The following is a 13,905-nucleotide window of genomic DNA, read 5'->3' as shown; positions in this document are numbered from 1 at the left end:
CAAAATTATAGACCCTTAAAGCTGTACTAAGCTTCCAATTTTTGATTATTAAAGACATATCACAGTACTAGCCTGTTATATGTATATATTTTCTGTGGAGTTAGTCCTATTGAGTGGCATGTTGCTGGTTATTTTTAAATATAAACCCTTTGGGGGTTTGATTATGCCCGACGTCGTAGGACTGGAAGTGCATGGGCAGTACCCCGCAAGTTCCTGTATCTCAGGTATTTTTACAATTTGATTATTTTTGAATTCATTCAGAATGACTTGTGTAGTCCTGAGCACCCTCTACTGACTGCGGATTAGCGCGTGTCCCCCTGTCCCCTCTCCTCGAGCAGCCCTGGTGTGTGAGTGCCGGGCATCTTGTGTTACTGTGGGTGCTCGGGTTACCGGCTGCCAGCCGTGCTCCGTGACATTTCTCCTCCAGCCTTTTTTACCTCGAGGAGATGGCACGCAAGCTTTTTAAAAGAAACTCTTGTACTACTGAATGACTCCATTTACAGGGGAAAGCAACTCCAGGCTCTGAGAAGGCTGTGTTCGCCACCAGTTTAGGATTTGATGCTGATATTTTTTTATTTGGGCAGTGGAGGAAGGCCAGCAACATCCCGGTTTGTGTCAGGAATAGTGATAGGATCAGCAGCTAGTGATAGGACTGGAGGGAATGGCCTCAAGTTGTGCCAGGGGAGGTTCAGGTTGGAAATGAGGAGAAATTTCTGTCAGAAAGTGTGGTTCGGTGTAGGGACGGGTTGCACAGGGAGGTGGTGGCGTCACTGTCCCTGGGGGTGTTCAAGGAGAGGTTGGTGCTTGGGGACATGGCTTAGTGGGTGACATTGGTGGTAGGGGATGGTTGGACCAAGTGATCTTGGAGGGCTTTTCCAACCCTAATGATTCCGTGATTCCAGCTTAACTTTCAGCAAATATCAAGACCAGCACCAGTCATATTTAATCTAAACCCTGACCATAGGATTTGCAGCCACGTGCGGACGAACTGAGGCGATGTGCGTGCCTGCCCTTCTCCATCCTAAGGCGGGATTTCAGGACCGAGCTTTTTACAGCCTCACGGATGGCAGCGAGAGCTGTGAGGCTGAGGGGAGCGGGGGCAGAGCGGCCCCACACCCCAACGGCCCCATAGCGGCCCCATAGCGGCCCCATAGCGGCGGCCTGGGCTGCCCTCAGGCGGCCCCGCCCCCGCCGGCTCCGTGCGGGACGTGACCAGGCCCTGCCGCAGCCAGGCCTGACGGCGGGGCCGGGCGGCTCGGCTGACGGGCGGGCGGCTCGCCCAATGGGAGCGCGCGGCGGGCGGCGCGGCCCAATGGGACGCGGGCAGGGGCGGGCCGAGCGTGAGGCCGGCGAGGCGGGCCGGGCAGCGCCTCAGAAGGCGGGTGGCAGGCGGAGGGTGCGGATCGCAGCGGCTGCAGCCATGTCTCTCTCCAACAAACTCACCCTGGATAAGGTGGACGTGAAGGGCAAGCGGGTTGTTATGAGGTGAGGAGCTGGGCGGGGGGGAGCGGCTCTCCCCAGGCCCTGCCCGCGGCTCTCAGCGCCGTCAGGGCCCCGTGAGGGGGTTGGGGGGGGGGGGGGGGAGGTGCAGCCCGCTGCTGTGGGCTCCTTGTGGGAGAGGGCTCCAGAAAAGGCCCTTCCAGAAGAATCTCTCACCCAGCTCCCCTTCCCTTAGCGCAGAGCTGAAATGAGTGAGGGTAAGGTGAGAGTACAGCCGGGAATGGCTCTGCTCCTCGGGCCGGGGGCCGGGCTGCAGGCATCCCCTGCTTCCTGAGGCAGGAATTGGCCGTAAAACTGCGGGTGTGCTCAAAGCCTGGGCGGGAGCGGCGGCCAGGTGCTGGGAGGTGAGGTATGAAGTTCCTCTAACCCTGGGTTTCTTTCTCCAAGGTCACCTTACTGCCACCCGTTTGTATCAGCCGCCCTGTGTGGTGCGGAGGCTGCAGCTTGCCTCCCCCGTCTCGTTATTTTGTCTCTCCTGTCTTATTTTGATGTTGTTCCCTCAAAGTTAGACGGCTAAAAATCAGCTCCCATAACGAGAAGCTAGCTTGGGATTTGCACGCGTTTCATAAATCTGGTACAAAAAAAAAGACCTTTATCTCTATAACAACATTTTTTTTTTTTTTTTTTTTAATCAGGGGATGGGTTAGCCAGCTTGTGGGCACAGATAATGAGCATAACCCGCATGCAGGCCCGTGCCTGGCTGCAAAGGCGGAGTGAGGCAGCAGTTGGTGCTAATTCGTGAGTTTCCTGCCTGCACCTCATCTCCCCCAAAAGTCGCCACGTGCTCTTAGTGCTACTAAAATCGATACCCGTCTTCTTTCTCTTCATGTTCATTGTAATTTTGGTATGTTCATAATGTTACCTTCCAGGCCTAGTGCCTAAGGCAGAACAAGGTAGATGTTAGGACTGGGGAAGAGAAAAGGTTCAGGGAGAGCTCAGATTTCACTGGCCATAGCTGTGGTGGGGAGAAAGGGTGAACCTGGTCTTCTGTAGCTCCAATGGCTCTGTAAAGCAAACTGTTCTTTTATTCCCCCTGTTTCAGAAAAGCAGCACGATGATGATGTTTTCCTGTCCCCTTTATGGAATTAGTCCACTGTACCATGGGCTGCCAGTTCAATTTTTTCCGCTCAGCTACTCCTGCTTTGCTGGCAGCTTTTGTCAGCCTTCCCATATGGTTCTAGTGCTGAGCAGGCTACAAGGAAACTCGAGCAACTTCCAGAATTTCAGTGTTGTGTGTATAGACGTGGAGTGATGAAGGATAAAGGTGAACAGAGCACTTCACATTCCTCATTCTGATGCGCTGTTACAGCCAGTTAGACGCTCCCTTCCTCCCCGGAAGAAAAAGATCTTGCTCATCCATGGTCACGCCGTGGCCACGCTTTCTCTGAGCGAGACAGGGAGGAGGAAAGCGGCTGGGTGAGTAATTTCTGCCTGTGGCTGTTACGAAACAGCCTCCTGCTGCAGCTGGTCACCACGTGGGCACAAGGTGTGCTAGAGAAACTGATAAAATTCCTCCCTGCCATCCCTTCCTCTGGTGTGTGGGGAGGGAAGCGATCCCTGGATCTAGTCAGGTCTTCCCACGGGCATGTGGTAGCTGCAGTACTCGGCTCTGGAGAGATCAGAGCTGCTGAGAGCAGAAACTCAGAGCTGTAAGCAGTGATTGGGCAGCTTCTGTGAGCTTGCTTGCCTGCCATAGTAGTCCAGCTGGGTATTTCAGAAGCCTCTTAGGAGAGCACGATGTCGCCTTTCGTTATGTGCTTCCTTTCCCTTGGAACCTGCTAGGCAGTGATCTGGGAGCATGGCTTTAAAAATGGAAAAAGCAAGCAGGAGCTTGTTCAATCCCAGCTTTGTTTTCTGTTTCAGCATCATCACTCCTACGGCCATGAGAGTTGGGTTGGATTGACAGTGTAGCTTCATAAAGTCACACAGGGATGCTTTTTCTCCAGTTGTATTCATTACAAGCACAAATGGCTGAGAAGATACCGATTTGAAATGCACAAGGCAGCTAAAAATCTTACCCTAACCTTAACCACAACATTGCTCTTCTAGGCAGCTCCCTTCCTGCAGGTTACCTTGCTCTTTGTAAAAACAAGTTTTAAGTATTTAAACTTTTTCTGCTTTTTTTTTTAGGGTTGACTTCAATGTTCCAATGAAGGATCACAAAATAACCAACAACCAAAGGTGAGCCTTTGATTTCTGTTTTTTGATTTGAGGCCTGGTTCTGTTCACAGTACCCGCAGTGCTGCTGTGGTTAAGCTGTCCCTGCCTAATCGCTGAGTGTTAGGTGTCTCAGGGAAGGTCTGACAGCTGTTAGTTAAAACTCCTGCAGCTATTTGCGAATTGTAGTTACCATGAGAGTTACTACTAGCTTACTCTCACTGTAGCTGCTGTGGAAAGCACGTAGAAAACATCACTGAACTGTACAGATCCTGAAACTTCATTAATTAAACACAGTTGCAGCATTATGGCCATGTCCCAACCACGTGTCTGTTCAGCTGTGTTTGCTGGTTTTGATGGTAGCACCAGAAGATGTCCTGGCTCCTTACCCTGGGGCTGTGTTCACTTGTTGTCTAACATTAGCACACTTGGGCAGCATGCAGAGACACAGGGTTTAGGAGCAGTGATACCAGATGTCTCATTTAGCTTCTACAGCGTTTGTGGGCGGGTGCCAGTTTTGTTCACCACTGGTCAGCGTCCGCATCATTCCTTTTTTTGGCTCAGGATCGCTAAATAAGGAAGCCTGGTTATGTTCAGATGTTTCCTGGCATTTCATAGCTACAAACAATCAGCAGAATTTGGATGACAAGATAAATTTTACTGCTCTCTCCTACATCTTGCAGAAGATAACAGTAGAACAAGTGAAAACATGCTGGGACAGAGAACTTGGCTGATGCATGATGTGTGGTGGCTGTGCTTTGGGGATTGTCACAGTCCTTGGGAAAGGAATAGGCTGGGTTAGCTCTGCAGGGAAAGATGCCCTCTGTGGGGTGTGATTAGACTGAGATGTTTATACTAGAAGTAAGTTTTGAAGCCCAGCCTCCCTTTTAGGAGGTCCTGGTGGCAGAGCCCTGCTGTCTTTGAGGGGGAGGCTGAGCTGTGTGGAACCATTAACAGCGGTTAAACAGTCATTCTGCCCAGCTCTGTGCTTTCTCTTGCCCTTTTTGAGGGACAGCTTCCAGGGCTCTCGTGTAAGTGCTCAGTCAGCCTTCTTCCACAGCAAACACTCCTTGAATCCTTTTTCACTTGCTTTTCCCTGCCCCTACAGGATCAAGGCGGCCGTTCCTACCATCAAGCACTGCCTGGACCATGGAGCCAAGTCCGTGGTCTTGATGAGTCACCTGGGTCGCCCCGACGGTGTCCCCATGCCCGACAAGTTCTCCTTGGCCCCGGTCGCTGTGGAGCTTAAAGCGCTCATGGGCAGGTGAAGTAGAAGAGCAGCTCAGCGCGCGTCAGGCCCGCTCTGTGCGTGGACCTGGGTGCTCTCCTTTCAGAAAGGAAGAATCGCTTGTAGGGTGACGGGGTGTGTGTCTTCTGTTTGCAGAGAGGTGACTTTCCTGAAGGACTGTGTTGGTCCTGACGTGGAGAAGGCCTGCGCTAATCCTGCAACTGGCTCCATCATCCTGCTGGAGAACCTCCGCTTCCACGTAGAAGAAGAAGGGAAGGGGAAGGATGCTTCAGGGAACAAGGTGAAGCATCAAGTCTAGTTTTGTGTGTGCCTAATGCTTTAAACTGATGCTTACGTGTTCTGCAGTGCTGAGATTGTCAAACCCGTTAGAAGCCTGCCTGCTCTCAGAGCAGCCGTCGAGAGCCAGGCTGCCTTGCACCTCTGACATTTTCTTGAAGGTCATGAAGAAGGCTTGCTCCAGACAGCTGCTTTTCTTAGCCATGGTGACCCGGTGACTTTCCGCAGGCCTTGGCTCCTCGCGGATTTGGTGCGTGGAGGGGAATGCTGACATCGTGCGCTGCCCTTTAGGGGCTGACACAGGACTCCTGGCGCTTAGGAAAATGGCCCAGAGAACCAGTGAGCCTTTGCAGCTCCAGGTGACAATGAGAAATTGAGCTGGTCTGGAATTACCACAGCCTTGTGCCACTGAAAGCCAATGTGGTGGCTGGGGGAAGAGTGGGATGAAAATTAAATTGGCTTTGGGAACTGATTTTATGCACTTGTATGTGTACAGAAGCATGCAAAGCAGTTGGGCATGACAGGAGAGCTGCAGCTGGCAGACCAGCTTCTCATCCTATCAGGTGAAACTCTGTGCTGTGGGAATGGAGATGCAGTGCAAGACCATGGGTTGTTAGCTAGTACTTGAGAGATGTCTTTCCGAGGCAGATCCGGTGGTAGGGGATTCCTTCATTAAAAGCCTCTGCGTTCAGCTTCCAGATGTTCCGGGATTTGATCGGAGCACTTCATCTCTTCCGTGTAAAGCCAGGACATTTAGCAAGTGAAGGAGGAGTTGACAGCATTATTTTAGAGTCTGTGTAGTCCCTTTGGCTAGGCTGTGTGAATAAAAGGGCCCCTAAAGCTGTGCTGAACCCGTCTGGCCTGTCTTAGAGTGCCTTGCTGCCATCATTCCTGAATTAGAATTAGAGCTGTGTGCTAGCAGAGGCAGCAGCAGAGCCCTTCCCCGGGGGGGAGCTGATAAAGCAGTAAGGCAGTCAGTCAGGGATCGCCCAACTGCCAGTCCAGGAGGTTCTTTAACAGCATGTGGCAGTGAACTCGCTCTGAGCAGTTGCTGTTAGAGAGCTCTGCTGTTTTTCTCAAGGTGGGAAGGAAAATGGAACAACTTGAGCCATCCCATGAGGACTTGAAGGGTGGAGAAGGTCTCGGCAGAAACGCCTCTGGTTTTGCCCACTCAACCTGTCCCCAGCTTTCCTTTGCTGGCTGTTACGGCTGTGGCCTGTCGTAGTGTGTGTGCTATTTATAAGTTAATCCTCAGAGCAGACACTAAATGAATCCCTCAGGAGCTTAGCTACCATGCTGTCGCTGGTCAGTAGGTGAGCATGAGCAAGTTTGCTTTCATCTCATTAGCACCTTGTCTCTGCACACCCTTCCTGTGTTACCTGGGATCACCCCACAAACAGAGATCTGTGAGCAGACCAAGAGGTTGGTTGTAGTGCAGCTCGTTCCTACCTTGTTGGTGTACCAAGATCCTGCAATGGGAACAGTCCTCAGGGATGTAGGAGCAGGCTCAGAGGGATTAAAGTGGAGTTTAAACCATTTAAACGTTTTTGTGGCTTCTGCTGGACTGGAAAGGAGCATATGAAATGCAGTGAACCCCAGGATAAACAGATGAATTTCTCCAGCTGATTTTTTCTTTGCTTTGGGGTTACGAATCAATTGCTTGTTAATTGCTGAATTTGACTTCAGCAGCTTCAGTATGTACTGAACAGCTTCAGTATGTACTGAACAGCTTCAGTATCTACTTCGTGACTTGAATAGCACAAGCTTGTAATTCTTTCCCTTTAGATCAAGGCTGATTCTGCAAAAGTGGATGCTTTCAGAGCCTCTCTTTCTAAACTGGGAGATGTTTATGTTAATGATGCTTTTGGAACTGCCCACCGCGCTCACAGGTATGTATCCCTTTTCTGTCCACAGGCAGAACTGCAGAATGATGCTAAGGTTTGCTCTCAGTTAAAACTACACACAGTTAAAAGCCCTTACTTAAAATTAACTTATTTTGGAGCTTATCCCATTATTCTGCTGTGTTTATTCCTGAGTGACATATTTAGAGAAGACAGTTCTCTATAGCATATGCTATCTAAAGTTTACCTCTGAGAACAGGCAACAGTTGAAACTCTTAAGACTTGAATTAACATTTTAGGCTTTGAAGATACAAAATTACTTGCTTAGGACTCTTATTAATTGTCCTACAAATTCAGCAGACCTGTTTTCCTGAAGATGAATAGTTCCAGATGGGTTATTCTCATGGAGCATGGTTAGATGTGTGTGTTTGAGACTCTGCAGTGCTCATCTTGGAGCTCGATTTCCTAATCAGCGTTACTGGAGGAAGATGTCTGTTCCTCCTACGCTTTTGTCCCTTATCACTTTGGATTACTAATTGATGCTGTAAACATATCACATAGCAAAAAGGCTGTGCAAAAGCAATGCTGGAAAGTCAACTTTACAGCTGGCTTATCAAACCAGGAAAAGAAAATCCCCATGTTTGTTTCCATGCCGGTAGGAGCTGCGCTCCTTGCTGTAGCTGACTAAAGAATTTTAGTGCTGTGAGACACATGGATGTTTGGACCTTCACTGATAGAACATTTTTCCTTTCCTTACTCTTATCTTCATTCTGCAGTTCCATGGTAGGTGTCAATCTTCCTCAGAAGGCTGCAGGATTCCTGATGAAGAAAGAACTGGATTATTTTGCAAAGGCCCTCGAGAGCCCAGAGAGACCCTTCTTAGCAATTCTGGGAGGGTAAGACTCAAGAGCATACCAACTTCTTACTTCTCTTTACCACCTCTGTCATAACTGAAGGGTTGTTTTGGCTTGCTGCAAACAAGTGCTTTCCTTTGAGCTGTACCTGCAGTTCAGATTTGCAGATAATTCTTGAGATCTCTGTAAAATGTGGGTTAAGTGGGAGCTACCTTACCCCGTCCAGGCCTGTGGTGATACTGTCGGGGTCTGCTCACACCTCGTGGTCTCTCGCATCCCCCTGAGACAGCCCAGGGCAGCTCGCTGGGCGGCTGACCCAGAACTGACACACATGCTGGCCCTGAAATGTTGTCAGTGACCTTTCCTCCGTGGTTCAGAGTACAAGCATTCTGCAAGCTCAGCGCTGTGTAAGTTGACACGGTCGGGCATTATGCAACCGTGGCCTACTGTAGTTGCCCGGGTCTCCGTTCTCTAGCAGCAGCTAGCGTGCAAAGAGAATCAAAGGTGCAAAACCAAATGACTGCATGTGTGTAGAAATAAATTCTCATTGCTGCCGGTTTTTGAAACATGCACACTTCTATGGAAGTGTTTCAGTTCGTCAGGTGAATTAAAATACTTTGTAAAATACAGTAACGCAGAGCTTGGACATCGCAACATCCCTGTGCTGATAAAATTATGTGGCTTATTCCTGTTCTTTGCACCCAAAAACATGCTCTGCAAGAAGTAATACTCAGTTCTCATACTTCTTCTGTGATCTTGATTATAATGAGCAGTGCTTTCTTTTTATTAGCACCCTTCCAAGATTTAGAGCTGCAGGTGACCCACACTTGCAGGCCGTGTGGTTCAGCTGCAGGCTGGTTATTGCTTATCCGTAATGAAGCTGGACCAGGAATCTGTACTGAGAACAGCTGTACTAAGGAGGTGGAAATAAAATGTGTTGGCAAAGAAAGACCGCGTGCAGGAAAGTAATTTCAGTGCCAGGAGCAGGATGTGCACAGAAGAAAGAAACAAAAATCTTAATTCACCTTGAGGCTGGTGGCTGGTTCGCACCAGAGCTCTCTGCAGTCACTGAGGCTGGAATTGTAGAGGCACTGCCTATTTATTCGGATGAGGTCTGAAAGTATTTCATTAATGAAATCTGTATCATTATCACTGTTTTAGAGATAAGGTAACTGAAGGAAGAAAAGGAAAGGGTCTTGTCTAATGTCTTGAAGCAGGGCATAGCCATACAGATAGCAATGCAAGTCTCTGGAGTGTCAGCCTAGGTAATTTTCTAGGGTCTTTATGAAGCTTTCTTTAGGTAACAACGACACGGGGTGTAGAGGGGAGGGTGAAAGATTTGTCTATTTACTGTTGCTTCCTGCCATTCCCATATGAAGTAATTTTGGCATTGTTATCCCAGATGGTGGGATGCTGGGGCTATGAGCGTGATGGGGGTGCTGGGCCTGGGCTGGTTACAGGAGCTGGGCGTACGGCAGCTGGTGCAGTGGATCTGGGGTCGGGCCATGGTTGTGAGTGGTGGAGGTCTGGGATCTGATCTCTGCTCTGCTTGGATGGACAGTCAGGGGAACCAGCCTTTAAAGTGCCAAATTAATTTTATATTTCAGTAGGTGTAAAACAGAGGGCTAATAACGCTCTTGTAAGTTGCTGTTTAATACTGACCTGCTGATTTCCCAAATTCCCTTTCTTCCCGTTCCCCATAACTTTTCTGTTGGACCATTCTCTCAGAAAAACCTTGAGGTATCAGAATTGCCAGTACTGACTAGCAGTTGGATAGTTCTGCTTCAAACTCTTATGCAAGAAGTCCTTGGTGAGGCTTCCTGCTTAGTTCAAGATAGAAGGAAGTCTGTCTGAGAATTCTGGGCAGTGACTGCACTGTTCATTCTCTTTCCTTCTCTCCTTCACCAGAGCGAAAGTTCAGGATAAGATCCAGCTGATCAATAATATGTTGGATAAGGTCAATGAGATGATCATCGGTGGTGGAATGGCATTCACCTTCCTTAAAGTGCTCAACAACATGCAGGTAAGAAAAGAGCAATTCTGCTCCTAGGAAAAAAATACGGTCAGTATATATGGTGGGATTGGAAACGAGGTGTGTCAGCTCCCCGCAAGAGCAGGGAGCACTCAGAAGTTGCTTGACAGTCAGCTTGCAAAAATTGGATTGCAGAATGTGTCTTAGTGCTCGAAGAAAACTTCACAGAACTGCTGAATGGTGTGGCCTGACTGCTGCTGTGCTTTTCTGTCCCATCCAGCAGCTAAACAAATGCCTTTCATTTTTTCCAAATAACTTCTGCAGATTGGCAACTCTTTGTTTGATGAAGAGGGATCAAAAATTGTCAAGGACCTGATGGCCAAGGCAGAGAAGAACGGTGTGAAGATCACTCTGCCTGTTGACTTCATCACTGCGGACAAATTTGATGAGCATGCACAGACTGGGGAAGCCACGGTGGCTTCGGGCATTCCTGCTGGCTGGATGGTAGGTTTCGATGGGCTAGGGAGAATAACAGGGAGCACTGGGGTGGGAAAGGCATGCCTTAAAGGAATAAAAAGAGTAATTGAGATCCATTGCTATTGTTCCTGAAGGCAGCCTAGCTGCGTGGAGTTCTTGGGCTTAATAAAAAGAAAGCCCTGTGGCTTGTCCTGATTTTTTAAGTGTAAAACAGCTTTTGTAGAGATTTGGATTAAAACAGCAAAAATCCTACTGCATTCAGATCTGAAGGTTTTAGAGGAGTCCCTTTTATTTGACTCGAATTTAATTAGTTGGCAAAAGCTTCTAACTAAGACTTTATGCTTCTGACATTGATTTTAAAAATGAGTTCTTCATACTAGGAATACAAATACCACTCCAGACTCCATGCTGCAGCAGCAGCTGCTGGCAAGTTGCTTTGTTCCTTAGCATTCAGTGCCTACAGAGAAACTCTTGCTTCATGTCTGGTCTGCTGTATCTAAGTCAGTGGCAAGTTTGATACCACGAAAACAGCACCATCAAGCCCTACAAGGCCTGTGGCTATAGGCTTTGGACTTGTCAGGTGTTTGACATGTGGCGTGAATAGCAGGGTTGTTAGCTTGGACCTTTAATGAAAGGGGGGGAAGCTTTTGAGGATCCCACCAAAAAGGCATTGGTGATTTAAGCTGAGGCTTGGCAGGAGGTATATCTGAATTCTCTTGTTTGTCTTAGGGCTTGGACTGTGGCCCTGAAAGCGTGAAGAAGTTTGTTGAAGTTGTGGGAAGGGCCAAGCAAATAGTGTGGAACGGTCCCGTGGGTGTCTTCGAGTGGGACAAGTTTTCCAAAGGAACCAAAGCTCTGATGGACAAAGTGGTGGAAGTCACTGGCAAGGGCTGCATCACCATTATTGGTAAGGAGTTGCACGTGTTCTTCCTTTTCTAAATGCAACAAGGAGGTTTGTCTCCTAGCACCACATTAAAAATGTGGTCAAATTGTTTTTCTTCGTAATGCTTTCAGTTTTCCTTCAGCGTGCAGATGTGACTTTAAAAATTGCTGTATGTACTGAGGATCTGGGAACAGAACCAGCCTGCAGCAAGGCTTTGTGCCTTAAGCTGAACAAAATTCTAATTTCTTCTGTCTCATTGCATTTTCTTGTGCTACAGGTGGTGGGGATACAGCTACTTGCTGCGCCAAGTGGAATACTGAGGATAAAGTTAGCCACGTCAGCACTGGAGGTGGCGCCAGCCTGGAACTGCTGGAGGGTAACTGCTCTTTTCTTTTGTTTGAGCAAATCGGGCAGTTCTGGGTGCTCTGCCTTGCTTTGATAGTCAGAAAAGCACAACAACAGGGTGAATGTCTTCTCTGTTTCACCAAGTGGAGTTGCAGGTAGCTTTTGAACAATGAGAGCAATGAGATCCTCATAGCTCTTTTTGTCTTCCTCCTAGAGGAAGAGGAAAGAAAATGGAGTATTCCTGCAAATAGCATAGACTGCCACTCCCAGGCAGCAAAAATGCTGGAATAGAAAGTAAAACAGCCTCGAGAGCGGGCTCTTTATTTATAGATGATTCCCTGAGACGCGTTAACCAGGCTGTTCATAGTTTCCAGTTTCTGTTAGGGAAATCTCATCAGAATAGTCCGGAATTCTGGTTTACAAGCTTCCTTTTGGGAGCATTGTTTAAAATCCCCTGGTTTTGGGGAGCCCTCTAGTGATCACTTCACAAATCTGCACAAGAATACTTGGAATCCAAAATGGTGAGAATTTACAGGATTCTTCTAATGAGTCGCATTGTACTCTAAATGAGTTTTTATTTCCTCTGGTAATTAGCTGTTTCCCAATATGTGTAAATTATCTAATGCTGTCAACTTCTCTGTAGAAGAGAAACTGCCATAAACTGCATTGCAGCTGTTGGTTTCCAGCAGTTACGTGTGAGACAGAGCTTTTGTTTCTGTTGCCTAGGGAGTGATGGGAAAGGGAAAGAATGCAGATGGCTAGAATGAAACTGTGCAACTGATTTATTCGCAAGGACAAAGTTGTCTAAGTTTTGGCCCAAAATGTGGGTTTGTGTGTGTGATCTTTTAAATGTAACGGAAGTCTAGCTAATTAGAAAAGCCTCTGAAGATTATTTAAAAAAGAAAAAATAGTTGGTTGGTTGTGAACAGTGTTAAAATTCAGTGCTGCCACACAGCTTGTGCATTCAAAGGTAGGTTGGGGGTGAGCAGAAAGCTTTCCCTTCATTATTAAAGTAGGACAATAAGCTAAGAAGATGCTTTCAAAAGCGTTGCACTTAAAAATAAAAGTAAAATTAAAAAAATGCGGGGCCCCCGTACCCAAAGAGGAGCGTGTTCCTTACTCCCCTCCGTTGGAATGAGGTGTGCAGATATCTGGACCTGGGTGTTTCAGTCCCAAGAAAAGACTCAAGTCTTATAGCAGGCTCCGTTCCTTTTTCTTAATTCATTCTTAAAATTTCCACCACACGCTCCAAAATACTCTTTACATGCCATTAGGGATTGAAGAAAGTATGCAGCAACTCCCTAGGTCCGATCAAAAAATCTGTTTGCCATCAAGCTGCATGGAAAAATATCTTAGGTGTTTGGATCTGCCCCTAGCAGGAACTTGGATAGAAACTCAGCATTATTGTTAATTGAGCATTGACAACTGTGGGCCGTTAATCTGCTGCTGACACACGAGTGCAGCTGTGCTCTGGATACTCACCACAGCCCCAAAATGTATTTGCTGCATGGAGCAGTTTAAATGTAAGCCATATGCCTTCATAGCCACAGACGTCAACGGGAATGCACGTAGAGCCATCTTTAACCTCTAGTTTGTTTTTTTTTTCATCTGTGTAAATGTTGCAGTTGTAAGCATAAAGCAAAGTACAGTTGGAGGGTCCTTATCTTTATTGGGATTTTTTTTTCCCTAACAGGTAAAGTTCTTCCTGGCGTGGATGCCTTGAGCAACGTGTAGAGCACGGTGCATCACCCCAGCTCCTGGTCCCGTGCACAGCCCCTGAGATTCAACACTTCAGCGCTTCTGTATTTCATCTCTGCGATAGGCAGATCACAGAATGTAAACCGAAACTGGGCAGGGTTGGAGGAGAAGACAGGAGAGAGACGATGTGACTGCAGTTTACATGATGTGGATTTGTCCACTCTTATCCCACTTGAATTAATGTAGTGCGTTTAAACCGTTGTTGTGGATTTAGAGTGTATATATTTATATTTTGCCTTTTCAAAGAGATTAATCCCTAGTAGCCATGTCTGTTTCTCAGAAAGGAGTGCACTGTGTAGCTTCTTCAATGTTCCTAGCAGGCATTTTCATCACTTGCCACAGTTCAGAAACAAGAGGGGACTCCAGTTTTTTGGAGGCTGATTGTAATAGCTGCTGAATAAACATATTTAAAATGCCAACAACTTGTATGTGGTCCTTTCACATTTTTTGGAACAAGTTATGTTACAATACCTTTGTCCTAAGCATCAGGAGTCAGATCTTTTTTCTTTTTGTGCTAATTGCAGTATTTGTAAATATCCTTTTGTTTTTATCCATGGATTTGTAAGCATCCAGCCATCAAAGTGAACTTTGTT

At 47.4% G+C, this 13,905-nt stretch overlaps 1 protein-coding gene across 1 annotated transcript; it reads left to right on the top strand.

The window, feature by feature from the left end:
* The first annotated feature begins 1,339 nt into the window (after positions 1 to 1,339).
* On the top strand, positions 1,340 to 13,734 carry PGK1 (phosphoglycerate kinase 1). Its single transcript, XM_084294331.1, has 11 exons — positions 1,340 to 1,485; positions 3,631 to 3,681; positions 4,766 to 4,921; positions 5,042 to 5,186; positions 6,968 to 7,071; positions 7,800 to 7,919; positions 9,786 to 9,900; positions 10,174 to 10,353; positions 11,056 to 11,233; positions 11,487 to 11,585; positions 13,248 to 13,734. The coding sequence occupies exons 1-11, from the start codon at positions 1,421 to 1,423 to the stop codon at positions 13,286 to 13,288; spliced, it is 1,254 nt and encodes a 417-aa protein (XP_084150457.1). The 5' UTR covers positions 1,340 to 1,420; the 3' UTR covers positions 13,289 to 13,734.
* The last annotated feature ends 171 nt before the right edge of the window (positions 13,735 to 13,905 follow it).

This window comes from Netta rufina (assembly GCF_964035555.1).
Source record: "Netta rufina genome assembly, chromosome: 12".
NCBI classification, from domain to species: Eukaryota; Metazoa; Chordata; class Aves; order Anseriformes; family Anatidae; genus Netta; species Netta rufina.
This window is presented reverse-complemented; position numbering and strand designations above follow the sequence as displayed.